The sequence below is a fragment of the Harpegnathos saltator genome, unplaced genomic scaffold (genome assembly GCF_003227715.2).
Source record: "Harpegnathos saltator strain DR-91 unplaced genomic scaffold, Hsal_v8.6 scaffold708, whole genome shotgun sequence".
NCBI lineage: Eukaryota > Metazoa > Arthropoda > Insecta > Hymenoptera > Formicidae > Harpegnathos > Harpegnathos saltator.
This window is the reverse complement of record NW_020230547.1, coordinates 311,038-325,575: the sequence shown is the minus strand read 5'-3', so window position 1 is coordinate 325,575 and position 14,538 is coordinate 311,038. Positions and strand designations below refer to the sequence as shown.

Here is a 14,538-nt window from a genome sequence, read left to right as displayed (position 1 = left end):
CCGAGATCTTTCGGAAACGAAAAATTGTGAAGATTAATCAAATCAAACTGAGAAGAAAAGTCAAGTATCATTTCGCAAAAATAGTTATTAAGTTATTAATGATTGAAAATTATCACATCCAGAGGCTCTTTTAATTGATAACTTGAACATTTGCCCACTTGTTTGCAAAATGGTACTTGACTTTTCTTTTCAGTTTGATCTGATTAATCTTCACAATTTTTCGTTTTCAACTGATCCCGGACACCCCGTATAATCGTAATCGTAAGATCACGACTGCGCGGAAAAATCATCACCAAGTCGTAAAATGAGAACATCTCGCTTATCTCGCCAGTCCTCTTATCAATCGCTGTTCGGTGTCCTACCACTGAAATCAAGAGCGTCTGTGGCTCGTGCTGAAACCTTCGTAGAACTCTATGAACGCTCATGAACATAACCGGAAGGGAACATATGGACAGCGATGGATGCCTCTACGCGCGCGATTCACGGATTAACGAAAAATCGAACGCTCGTATACGCGCGAGATTGCGTCACGAGCTGGTATCGATCGATCGATCAACCGGTATTGGCCAACGTGGTCGGCTAGTCCGCGCAGGTGCCTGGCGGAACGTGGGTGCCCACTGTCTCGTGGGTGGCACGAGAGGGCTTGAAATCCGTGTTTTTTACTCACCTTTCGGAAATATAAGGTTTTCGTTGAGCGAGGTCACGACGCCCACGCTATCGCGCGCATGGCGAACAGCTGCGATATACGACGAGTGAAAAGTCGTCGGTTCCTTTCCCGCGTAGGACGACAGCGAGACGCGGTTACAGCAAGTAACGCCGCGGCGCGACGTTGTAACGATCAGATTAGATGTGCGGAGACTTTTTAATCGACGACCGCGCGCGATCGTTAACTGTTCAATCGCCAGCTTGGCGCGATTAGACGATGACTTATGCTCGGAGGAGTACTATTGTAGTGGACTTTGCGTCTCGGTATAATCCTGGTGTTCGGTTTGTTAGAAATTTAGTGAGACGGGTGTGAGTGACTTCGAGATCGGTAGAGGTTAATTGAAGCAAAATAATACATCGCGCGTTTGACAAATGGCCAAAAGTCGCGGTAATTGTTTCCAGCGTTGCCTACACACATGTTGTGGTCCACATCTGTTTATTTCGCATCAGAACACACATTGTTACGCTTTTTCGCAATTAAGTCCCAGGAAGTGGTGTATTCTACGTGCAATCCGAGGTTGAATGTTATAAATGGACCGCGCGCGCGAGATACAAATGAGCCATTCATCCGCGGATGCTACAGTTTAATGCAAAGAGAATGAGGAAACGAGGATTAAAATATATTACGCGCAATTACAGTTTCATCGCCGACCCGTTTCTCAGAATTCATCGATTCGCGAGATGGGTCGCGCGATTGCGCACAAGCTCTCGATTATCCCGAATCTCTCGGATCCCTCTGCAATTGCGCTGGAAATCGTTATCTCTGTAGGCTGCGCGTGAAAGCTTATTAGACTTAATTGGAAGGAAAGTAGATTTAAGTACCGACGACGATTAATCTCGCGGATTGAGATGTCAGATGTGTATCAAACGCGAGCATCAGCGGGGAACAGAGACGGCAGAGTCTACGCTGGAGATCCACGGTCGATCCACGAAATTGACTGATTTTGCAGTGATACTTCCCAGTTAGAACCACAACGTTGATTCAAGGTTGATTCGACCGTCGTTTCAACGTCGAATCAACGTTACGATTCTGACTGGGTCGTTAATACTTAACACAAAGATGCATACCTCGTATTTGTTACATTTTGCTGTCGATGCAAAATGTTGAGATGCACCTATCCTCGGTTTGTTCGCACAGTAGTCGCACACCAAGCTGAGCATGGAGTGGATAAGACGTAGCGGAATTACATAGCAGCATTATTATTCCGTGCACAGTAGCCACAACTGCATGAAGACGCGCGAGGCCAGACACCGTGTCTTCGTCGGCTCATTCTGACCTTAGGCGGGCTTTAAGAAACCTGTTTCGAACGTCGCCCATTACATTTGCATTTTAGCTATCTGATATCGCTGAAAAAGGAAAGGACCTAGCGCCTGCGACTCGTACCTGCGACTAAAATCTTCCGACTGGAGACAACTCAATCTACTCGAAAGCGAGATCTAGAGAAACCACAATCCCCCTCTGAGAAACTCCGCCAAGAAACAGCGACGAGTACACGTTTGTGTACGAGACAATGAAAGAAAATGTTTCTTGCCATGAAATATGTTTTGCTTTTCAATATAATCTCCTGAAATATCAATATATTTATTCCAACGTTTTTCCAATAATTTTCAATACCATCATTAAAGTGTGATTCCGGAAGGTTCTTTTCGCTCTGGTGGTGGGTATAGTGGTGTATCCAAGTTTCATCAACAGTTATGAAACGAAACTTGAGATCCGTTTTATTTTGCTTAAAACGATCCAAACACGCTTGAGAAATACGCATTCGAATGCGTTTTTGGTCAATTACCAGCAAATGCGGCACCCATCTTGCGCAAAGCTTTTTCAACTGGTGCTTCTACTCGAATGATTTGACAAATCGAATGAAATTTTACATGGGTTTATATCAGGGATGCCACTTTCCAATACAATTATAGTTTGACAGTTTCTAATGCCATGTATGTGTCAGGTCGAGAACTTTTCAGACTGCCTACGTACATACGAAAGATCTCGTTTACGCTAATTTCAATTCAACGTCAATACCACTGTAGTCGAATAACGCCAACATCAATGAGAGAACGTTTCAATTGTCATTATCGCATTGTTTTGCGCAGATGTATTCGCTCTTAAGCAAATTCTGGTTAGATTCCTGGCCAGAGGTAGCTGAGAGGTTCACGTTATCCCACAACGGTTCACAGGGAACCTGATTTACCTCCCTGCTTCAGCGCAGCACCGTCGATGGCGCCATCGACTACTGTTAGCGGCCTGCGCGAGGATACTCGAAGTTCCCGTTCTTGTTGAGTAGCGACACTATATCTTGAGTTCTGTCACGACATGACAGAAGTGCCAATAGTTACCGTCAGAAGTATCACGGCGCTGTCACTTGTCGCAGGTCCCTGTCTTGACAGTAGGCGGTTCTTAGTCACTTGTACGTGTGGTTCGCGTGCATGTGCGTCGTCGCATGAATTTTCGCAGGTGGTGATTTTTCGGTGCCGCGACGACAGGGGCCCGAGGTGTGCGCCGGTCGGCGTGTCGGCACTCGAGGAGCACCAACGTGAGTCCCGAGGCGCCTTGATCGAAGGGCGTAGCCCGAAATCAAGGGAGAAAAAAGAGGTCTCGAGATCGCCTGTGTACGTAAGGCGTAACCTCGCGTTCGGTTTCGTGTCCATCCCGTGAGAAAATTACGAGAACACGCACGTACGGAGAAGTGAAGGAGGAAGAGAAGAAGAGGAAGAGGAGGAGGAGGAGAAGGAGGAGGAGGAGAGAGAGGAGAAGGTTTGACAAGCGGACCATCGGACTGGCGTAGTACGACATTACACAATGTCGAGGCGATTCTCGTTGTCGGTGGCGTAGTTCTCAAGTTGGATCAGGGTGCGCGAGGGGGACTGTACGATTTATCAGTGATCAACGCTCCAACGGAAATTCTTGCCAATGTGTAATTCGGCGGACACTTCGTACGTACAAAAGTTGGGTTATCTGCACCTTGATGATGAAACCGCGGACACTGGTGGTGCGACAGTTGCGGGCAGAGTTTCAGGCTCCAGACCTGAAGCCCAAGTGCCTGTATCTAGGAGCATAGCCAACAGAAATGATGCCAGGGCGTCTGGCAGGCCGGTCGGTGCTATCGAGAGCTTCATCGAAGGCAATGCTTCAGATATTTCCAGACAAACGGCTTCTGCCGACTACAAGCTATACGAACGCGAAAATATAATAGCTGCTTCGAGATTTGCCACACCGAAGCCAGTAGAGCAGATCAGTGCGCAACAACAACAGCAAAATCAAACTCGCGGAAGTCACCAACAGGTTCCTGTTTATGAGAATATAGATTATTATCAGCAACAGAGTCAGTCGCATCCTCCTTATTATCATCCAGTAGAGTCTAGGAAAAGTCCTAAGAGTAGTCCTAGAGGTTCTTTAGCTAGTGATTCCTATGAGGGAAATTTTAGGAAGGCTCAACCGCAAGTACCGACTGGTAATCGCTATCAAAGCACATCTCCTGCAAAAGAATTACCGCCGTATGAGGCACCACCGGTATATGAGAACATACAGGAAGTACATTTTTCTGATAATATACAAAATAAGCCAGGACCTCAGGTTCCACCTAATTATTATCATCCAGCAAATATCAATGGTGGTGACTATGTTGTTATGACTGGAAAAGTAAATCAATCTCAGAATCAGCGAGGAATGACCCAAAGTTTGTCATATACGCAACAAAGAGGTGGAAGTACTCGTGGCCAGAGTTATGATGCTTCAAGTTTACAGCGGTCAATCGATTCGTCTGCATCTAGGTACTTACAGGGCTCATCCTCTGCCTCTTCAGATCATCAAGCTGGGAGGAGCGCTTATGTTCCTCCTTCTGAACTACAACCGCCAAACAGAAACTTTAGTTATAGCTCTGATCAACAACAGCAACAGCAGCAATCCCCTAGATCTGGTTTGCCATATCACAGTGAGTCTCCTCCAATACGTTTGCCGCCTGAACCTCATCATTATCGCGGTGCATTAGACAATACTATAAGTGGACAACAAGGATTTCGTGCTACAAATCAGATTGACAGCCAAGCCTCCCAGTTTCGACAGGATAATGCTCAGAATTACAAGCAGTATATTGAACCGTCCTCAAGAACTTCAAACACAAATTTCCCAGGGGACTCGCAAACGAGAAATTCTCCAGTGTATGGAATTCGCCCAGGAGAGCAGACGATATGTCGTAATTCTCCATGTTACTCTCCAAATCGTGGAGCGCCTCAGAATGAGAGAAATTATCATCAAGAGAACCGAGGAGATTTTCCTACGAGAAATTCTCCCGTTTACTCTTCAAACCGTTCCGTCGAACATCTGAGATTAGGCACACTACAGCAAAATGACAGGAACTACGCGTCAGATGTATCAGATCCTCCCCCTACAAGGAGTTCACCTCTCTACTCTCCAAATCGAAATGATCCTACTAGAGCTATCATTGGCAACAACAATACGACGAGAGGATCGCCAAAAGCAAGCCCAACGCATAGTCAAATAACACCAGACATTAATTCACAGAGCATAATCAATTCACCGAGACATGGGCCACTTTCTGCGTCCAACAATGCCATTGGGAGTCCTATACGTGGGCAAGTGCAAGCTCCTGTTACTAGCGCTTCAACCACGACCAGTGAAGCCGACACTAACATTGGTCCTAGGATAACTAGTCTTCCCCCTGGCGTCACTAGCGGAGTAGCAGGGCCTGTATTTTTAAATGCCGGTGTGCCTGTGCTACAAAGGCCCTCCGATCCGGAAGCAGAAGAGATAAAGTCTGTTAGTCCGCCAGTGAAACCTGCATCAGGCAAAGGATTGCTTCCCTATAATGTCATTCCACCCAGACCTTCGGTAAATTTATCGTTAATGCTTGCAGCATGTTGGTTCGCAGATCCTGTGCTTATCAAAATCCTGTACCTGCATAACAAATATTTTGATCCTGTGTGTGATATCTTTTATCCTAGATTCTGCACATCTGACACTGACTCTACTCGTTTGTCGCCTTGTTGCATGCTTCTTAAAAAAAAAAAAAAAACAACTAATGGAAATTGCATACAGGTAAATTATACTGCACGAGTTATAATGTTAAAGTTATACTTCTCATTAAGGTTTAATGACGGGGATTATATATTTTAAAATTCATATGTAAAAATATTCTCTCTATCTATTAATATCTACTAATCTACTGCACAAAATTTAACACTTAAAATAAACCTGAAGGAGAGAGAGGACAATCTAAAATAAAATAATATAAAATGCTTCGTATAACTATGCAAAAATAATCATACATGCGTGTGTAAAACTTGTACAGAGAATATGCCTGTTAACACTGCCAAAAGCGAATTACAAATACGTACGAGGATGACCTAGATTTACTTAAGATGATCCCAAGGACGTTTCGTCGTATTTGCGAATACAATTTACTTAGATTAACATTTATTAACGACGCCCATCCGAAACGCGTATTCCCTAAAAATCGTGAGTAACTTCCAAGGCATGCCCCTATTGCGTTTTACGAGCGATGATCTCATTAACGCCGACGACTCAATCATTCGCATTTTACATAACGCTTGACCCATGCAACGATAAGCTTAACGCGCAGTTAAGCTGAAATTCTATTTTTGACCGTTGGGTTTGTTTGCTTGCGTACTCCGTCACTGTTGGCCTGTACAAGATAACACTAACAAATAAAGTCTCGTGTTTGCATACTATTTTACCATCTTCCGTCCTCGTTCTTGCTTCATTTTGATCGCCCCCAAGCTATTTCTTTGTTGAATATTAAACTCAATGTGATATTAATAACGCGTGGAAACACAATAATTCTTCGCGATAATTATACAAGCAGAGCAACACTTTACGTCAAGTGTCTTGAGCGTAAACGATAGCCCAAGTGTAAAACGTCGAAGTACCCTCTACAAGTTAACATAAACAGGACGAGTAAACGAATAGAGGCGACTGCTTTTTACGCGTAACTTTTTATCCACTAGTGGACCCCGTGCGAAAAATTAAGATATTCCACGAATTGATTGCATAGTACGCGCCAATTACGCTTGACACTCGTGCATCTGCTATGGGTAAGCCACCACGTGCAAACTACTTTTCGCAGGGACCGACGGAAGCGGAGAGGAAGATAGAGGAACTGACGAGACAGTTGGAGGAGGAAATGGAGAAGCAGGAGGAGGAAGGAGAGTACTTCGGTAAGAAACGATTACTCACACGACGCTTGCTCGGTCGTCTCGCGAAAACGAGCTTATCGACACTTCGTGTTCCATGCTTTTGCGCGGCAACGTCAACCATAAACATAACCGGCCGTTACGCGTACACGACCATTTCTTTCCTTCGATACTTTGACGTTATCTATATCTGTTGTTTTTTTTCTTTTTTTGCGTTCCTCATATCTTCGTGCAGTGAGGGAAGCAAGGAGGGGGGGGGGTGAGGTCGCACGTTTCACACGATGCAACTCGACATTCGCGAACGAATCTATAATTCCAGATATTTCTCGGAAGAGATAAACGTCGCAGAACGACGACACGCTGTGCCAATTCCCACGGCGCGAATTCCGCGGTGGAGACCGGTTTTGGAAAACTGGAGTCGAGAGTTTCGGTGGGGCACGGGTAACTTTTTAGCGCGACACTTCGTTGACATTCACTCTCTCGCGCGCGCGCGCCACGTTAGCTTCCACCCACGTATCTTCGCGTCTCTTCCACGTGAAGGGCCGAGGGTGAGTGTGTGCCACGCACGTGTGTGTGACGCATAGGTGCGTGCATAAGCGTGTAGACCACGTCTTAGTCTTACAGCTCTTTAAAAGCTTTAAAGTAGCATTCATATTAGCATTGATGGAAGGGACAATGCGTCGATGTTGCATCGATGATCGCGAACATGATGATCGTTTCTTTGGCTTCGTCGTATCGAGCCCCACAACATTGATTGCGCAATGCACGAGATTACAGCTGACGTGGAATGAGGAAATTCGATCGTTTATACAATCTCTCCGTTATATCTAATTATATCAATCCAGTTAACTGCTTAATTGGAAGAATTTAGGTAACGCATTTGAAGTGCGTCATGAGAGAAGGGATGATGTAACATTTCATAGCGGTTGTTATAGAATCTGATAACTGTGCATATGGAATAATTATATTCTTTCTTCGTGAATGTTTTATTCCTTGAATAAATGGGCGAACAATTGTCGAAAGAGAAGACGCGCGGTCAATTGACAACGATGAAAAAAGTAAGACCAGTTCGAGCAAAAGGGGCAAGAGGGGTAACGCGGGAGGAAGTGTTATGGCGATAAAATTAGATTGACTTGCTCATTCCGCATACTGTGTTATCATCGGATGAACTCTATCGTTAATAAGATCGAACTTCACCCGATACCTCGCCTGGCTGAGACGAAGGTAACTGGTCTCAGTTGAAAAAAAGGGTCAGAAGGGTGATGCATGAGAATCGACGAGGGGGAGGATGTATGTACGTTCCAATTTATAGCGATCGCTGTTGGACAATACATATATATATATATATATTTACGTATATATATATATATATTGTTACGTATATATATATATATATATATATATATATATATATATATATATATGTGAACGCTGCCTAATGCGCGCAACAAGGAACCGCGGGCATGAGCGGACAGGAACCCCGCTCGAGCGAAGCAATGTCAGTCGAGAAGTGGCAAGCGTTTAGACGAACGTAATGTCCCCCCTAGTCGCCTTCGTGCTCGCGCGAATAGGCTGTACTCTTCGTGTAACGTCCTGTACGCCAGTCGCACTGTCGCGCGGCTACGTCGGCCGGTAACTAATCGCGTTATAGATAGACCAGTCCGACTCGTTGGCCAGATTCTAGTCCGGCCAGGACTGGTCTAGCAAAACCGAGTCGCAAAATCGAAACGGCCAGTGCCAGCGCGGGTGCATGCGAACGACGAGAACTTATCCGCTAAGGGGATGGCAGGATCGCGATTACCCATCGAGAGCTGTGAGTTCGCTTATTCGACTCGGTTCACTCGCGGACGGACACTTGGTGGTCTTTGACAGCGATCGACGACCCGACGAGCACGGCGCATTGTTCCGTCCGCGGACGCCGTGTGTATTTTTAACCCCCGACGAGTGCACCTCGATTCTCCGGCTCCGTGTTCTTCGGCTCCGCGCGTTATTGCGTCGGCAATTTCCAATCATGCCCGCACGCGAATTTTCAAATCGCATTCCGGAGCAGTTGTACTTACAGTTGCATCATTGGCCGGCTTCAAACTTCGCTTGAACTTAAACTATCAAACTTAAACTATCAACTGTCCGCTGGGAATCGACAAGGGTGATTGACGTTACGCGTTGAATATCCGGCGATACACAAGCACAAATGGCGCGTAAATTTCCCATTGACATTTTTTGCTGATAGGTATTTGCCACACGTGCGGTGAGAAAGTGACCGGCGCCGGACAAGCCTGTCAAGCGATGGGCAACCTCTATCATACCAATTGCTTCATATGCTGTTCCTGCGGAAGGGCGCTCCGCGGCAAAGCGTTTTACAACGTTCACGGGAGGGTTTACTGCGAGGAAGACTATCTGGTACGTAAGCCGTTTGAGGGTGCTGGCTCGATATTGCAATAATTATCTATTTAGCTCATAAACGTCGTTGCATCCGCAGTATTCCGGTTTCCAACAGACGGCCGAGAAGTGCGCGATTTGCGGTCACCTCATCATGGAGATGGTAAGCGGCTAGACCAGATCGTTGACATCCGCTAAATCCTTGTGGGAGCTTTAACATCTTTCCTTGTGTTCCGTAGATACTGCAAGCAATGGGCAAGTCGTATCACCCGGGTTGCTTCAGGTGTTGCGTGTGCAACGAGTGTCTCGATGGAGTCCCATTCACGGTCGACGTGGACAATAAGATCTATTGCGTGAACGATTACCACAGAATGTTCGCGCCCAAATGCGCGTCCTGCGGGAAGGGGATCACGCCGGTTGAGGTATGCTCAATCCCGTAAAATTAAGTCGCTTGCGCTGTGTCAACGGCGTGTTTCTCATCGAGAAAGGTTCTTTCAGGGGACCGAGGAGACGGTCAGGGTAGTCTCCATGGACAAAGACTTTCATGTGGATTGCTACGTTTGCGAAGACTGTGGCATGCAGCTGACCGACGAGCCGGATAAACGGTGCTACCCACTCGACGGCAGGCTCATGTGTCGTGCGTGCCACATTCAACGCATATCCCACACGCAACCGAGGGCACCGCAGCCGGTATCGGCGAGCTATCAGTTTATGGGCTAAGTTGCACCAGGCGGTCGTGCTTGAGACTCTGTCAGATGGAACTGCGCACGTAATGATGAATTATCCGTGGAAATTAACCGACATCGAATGTTCGACGATGTGAACACTCGAGGCATTAGGAATTACGCATAAATGTAGGTCTAACGGGCCTAAGAACGAACCAATTTTTCTGTTGAACGGTTCTCAAAAATAGTTCTGTAGATGAAAATATTCTTAAAACCATCGAGAGCTCGGCAAATTGTTGAACAGAAAATTTTACACAACTTCTTCTGGTCCACGCAACGTGGCCATAGTTTTTCGAACATTTTAAAAATTTTACTCCCGATCACCCATAATTTTTAGAATTTTTATTATTTGACCGTAAAGGACATTTTAACATTTTTTTACACGACTGTACTTGTAAATGGAGTGATATAATATTTTTAACAGATGAAGTTCTTCGTGTGTGCAGCACATACGACATTCACGTTCTACACGATTGCTATGCAAAGTAAAAAAAAAATGTGTCGGCTGTAACAGTGGTCGTTGTTAATCTATTATGGTACAATATACCATAATATGCTCATATATTATTATAATCTTATAAAACACAAGATATCGAATAAATTAATATATCATCGATAATAACGGCTGAGAGAGATAAGAGACATAACACCAGAGATGATAACGACTGCCGATTATCTTCTATGCGCTAGGTTTGTCTCAAGTCTCAAATATCAAAAACAGAATGTAATTTTAACTGTGTCAATTTTATGTAAAACGCTACTTTAATTGTATAAGACTGCATATTAGAAAACTTGAATCACTTTGGAATTACTTTAATCGATGAAGACAAATAGATGGTATAGATAAGTACGTCTAATATATACAATCCTTATTTATTTATCCAAAATACTTTCTTTTGCGAATGCAGTGGTCTCATTACGATGAACGAGTTGCGCAGGCAACTGTGATATAATAGCATAATAGTTATTCGTCGTTATAAGCAAGAATTCCGTACTTCTTAGCACATGTATATATCTGCCACATTTTGATCACATGTTTATCATAACTCAGATTACTACGACGGAAACTCAGGAACATTCCTGCAAATTCCCTCCGTCGATCAATTATCATCGTACTTCATGTATCATTCACACACATCGACAGTATTTATTAGAATAAATATATCTTGAACTCGCGCAATATCGCGAAGTTTAGTCGGTATGCAACGGAGTATAATATATGGTATACTTCGAAGGTTAATAGAGGCGCATTTCCGCGGCACAAAGGAAAAAATGGAGGCTGATTAAATATGTTTGGAATGTAAACACGTGTAGAGAAACGGTATCAACAAGTGACAATATTATAACATTGAAAGACGCACAACTTGAGCTGCCAAAAAACTGTTGTTACTATTCAAGGTTAATAAACATAATTACTACATTTAAGTAGCTTTATGTATAAGTTGTAGATAAAAGTATAATCTTATTTAAATACGTATACAGTATGTATAAAATAGAGCAATCCTTCAATAAAGACAAATACACCTGAAAAGAAACGAGTTAAGAGTTCTTTTGGGAAACTACAAAGTACACTGACACCTATACTGTTACCATAGTACATACGTATGATGCATTTATTCACGGAAACGCGATTGGGTAAATAAGTAAATAAATCAAGAAATGATGTAAGACAAGAGAACATTTATCGGAACATAATTTACAATGAAAAATGTACATCAATATCGTCATACAATTGAATCCCGAGCTACGTCGAGTCCAACGAGTAGATACGATATAGCATGGGCAATAAAATTATGGTTTTGGCGGTTCTGTATGTTGATCCGTTTTACACTCTGCCTTGAATTTTGTCTTGTGTCCCACTGCACATGTGTTTGACTGTATTGGCTACAACACGATTAAAAGAAATTATGAAGAAAACACACCGTCGTGAGACGGAATGAGAGATGCTACTACATATTAATCACGCGATAACAACACTTCACAAAGTATAAAAGTGGCAGAGATCAGTATGATGTATTTAAAATGAATTGTAGTCGGCAACCTACTCATGATTTCGCGCGCAGGCTGTGCCATGTGTGCGTGTAAAAGGAAAACAGACAAGAGAGTTGTTTCAGATAAGGACACAGTTTATTTTTTTAATCTCAGTAGCTGACATTGCATTTTAATAACATTACTCACCTCTGCTGGCTGACGTTTAAACGATAGTGCCTTTACATAGCCTAGTTTACTTAGACGTCTAATAGCCATTGTCGTCCCTCCTATATTTTTATATTAGTTTTTTAAGTAGTGCACATATGGTAGAGAACATGAAGTCATGTGTTATATAAAATATCAAAGCTACATACCAACAGTAACAGTATATCTAAGTGGAGTAAATATTTTATAAAGTGCATAAGTTATAGCCCAATTGCCAGCGCCAGAATTACGTACTAAATCTACATATTTCTCGCCAAAATTCATATACTCCAACAACTGTACTATATCCACACCACTGAAAATATAGTTTCACATATAATCAATCACCAAACTCAAATCATACACAATACATATTAGTTATAATTTATACTTACTTCCTAACAGCAGTATAAAATATAGCTACCCATCCTATGGAAGTGACAACGTGCACAGGAATTAATATGTGCCAATAATCTTTGGTCATTTGCTTCATCTTTTGAAATATTGACACTTTCTGTTCTACTTGAGGCTTTTGACAATCGCCTTCGGATTTCTGCTTAATATCCGAGTAGTGTGCCAAGGAGATTCCATTTTTGTTAACATTTCCCTTCAATGACCTTTGACACGCCAGTATGTGATTGACAAGTCCTAAAGAATTACGTGATGCAATCCTGTGAAGAGGATGCCTCTCTGCAAGCGAAATAAGCTTGATAGTGCGCACAGTGTTGGTTGACGTTTGGAATATTCGCGTCGTTCTCCAACGTATCGTCTCGAAGCGACATGTGCAACACGCCGACAATGGGAAATATTTTGTGAGCAATGTCGGGACACTGCGTAAATCGGAACTAAACCTTAACCCGCGTATCAGGATTGCATCCATATTTAAAAATCGCCGCTACTTTTCCTAACCAGCAATTACGGTGCTTTGAGTAGAGCGATGAATTGTCACACGCGTGAGAGAAAATGAAGAAGTTGCGTATTGAGACTGTACGAGGCAGTTTCTCAATCACTGGTGCTTCAATTTGCACCTTCCATCACCGAATTCATGTACATAAATATTCACAAACTCACGATCTCGTAACACGTAACACTAGGCTCTACTTCGCATTGATCCCAGTCACAAAACCGGACGATATAACATAACTACCGCGAGCAATGACATCTATAGATCGTAACACCAATGAGATTCGTGATCTTTATTCCGCACATGTTAAGTCAGAACTGTCGGTTCAGCGTCGCTGTGCGCAGGACCATACAATAGTTGCTCAGCAACAGATATTGAACATCAGATATCGACAGTATCAGTTACCGACAAGTATGTGCACGATGTTGCGAGACTACATGACACCTGTCTGAGATGGATGGATATCTGCCTGAAGTCTCTTTCTCTCTCTCTCTCTCTCTGTCTATCCTTGTGCGTCAGTTACCCATGTGCTTGAGTGAGATAGATAGACAAGTGGAGTAAGATAGCATGAGTGTAAGATAACCACTGCTTTATCACATTGAAGGCGATAAACAGCCTCGCCAATGTATACGGAATGTGTATATTTCAAGATATGATATGTGATACTACTGTTAAAAATTATTAAAACTGATAGAAATCGCGTAAAACATCGCGTACTTGACAAGCACGGTCTCGCACATTGTTACGCGTTTATAACATGAATTAACATGTTAACATGTGCAAAAAAAAAGAATTGACATTTGTGTATGATTAATATCATGAAGATCATACGAAGTGTCCGGTAATTAGCTGCCAACCCGAAGTGTGAGGGTAGATTGGGTTGAGACAAACATAAAAGTCCCATACTATTTTGCGAGATTCGCAATAATTATCGAGTTATTAATAACAGAAATCTGAGGAGTAAAAGCGCGCCGACATAGATGATTCGAAAAGCGTAGCAGCTGCTCGGGCCAGCGATCATGAATCTTTTCCCTAGCGTGAACTAATAAAAAGTGAAAACTTCTGTGTATCAGTGAAAAATGAAAAATTTTATATGAATTTGTGAAAATCGAAACATTTCACACGACAATTGAATCGTTCAACATGGCAGTTGCGCGTTCATAATTCAATGAATACCAAAGAAATCAAAATGATGAAAATAATAATGTCCGTGTAGTCCGAAGGATATTACGTGACACGCAAAATCCGTTTGATATAATATCCAAAGAAAATGTTTCAAAATATGTATGTACAGGTAATATAAACCTTACGCACCGACGAGATATATCTACAAAGACTGATGGCCTTACGGGATTTAGCGTACCAAAGAAATTTCCCTGGTGAGGCATCCGGGCGAAAGAGACCGTCTCGCATTTAGCGCAGTAAATTTAATGGAAACTAATACTTTTCAATCCTTTTCTTCGGATCAAAAAGAATCAGAAT

At 43.2% G+C, this 14,538-nt stretch overlaps 2 protein-coding genes across 4 annotated transcripts; one reads left to right on the top strand and one right to left on the bottom strand.

Moving 5' to 3' along the window:
• The first annotated feature begins 3,088 nt into the window (after positions 1 to 3,088).
• On the top strand, positions 3,089 to 10,834 carry jub (LIM domain-containing protein jub). The gene is made up of 6 exons (XM_011148810.3): positions 3,089 to 5,551; positions 6,807 to 6,897; positions 9,104 to 9,273; positions 9,353 to 9,415; positions 9,492 to 9,674; positions 9,751 to 10,834. The coding sequence occupies exons 1-6, from the start codon at positions 3,614 to 3,616 to the stop codon at positions 9,970 to 9,972; spliced, it is 2,667 nt and encodes an 888-aa protein (XP_011147112.1). The 5' UTR covers positions 3,089 to 3,613; the 3' UTR covers positions 9,973 to 10,834.
• An 803-nt stretch (positions 10,835 to 11,637) lies between these two features.
• Positions 11,638 to 13,299, bottom strand: LOC105187795 (protein FAM210A). Of its 3 annotated transcripts, XM_011148807.3 has the most exons (5): positions 12,548 to 13,297; positions 12,323 to 12,468; positions 12,156 to 12,235; positions 12,023 to 12,041; positions 11,638 to 11,861 (listed from the first exon to the last, which is right to left on the bottom strand). In XM_011148807.3, exons 1-5 carry the CDS (start codon positions 13,030 to 13,032, stop codon positions 11,803 to 11,805), a joined length of 789 nt encoding a protein of 262 aa, XP_011147109.1. In that variant the 5' UTR covers positions 13,033 to 13,297; the 3' UTR covers positions 11,638 to 11,802. The 3 variants fall into 3 exon arrangements, with proteins under 3 accessions (XP_011147109.1, XP_011147108.1, XP_019699019.1); XM_011148806.3 differs by lacking the exon at positions 12,023 to 12,041; XM_019843460.2 differs by having other exon boundaries at positions 11,764 to 12,041; positions 12,548 to 13,299.
• Positions 13,300 to 14,538: the final 1,239 nt, after the last annotated feature.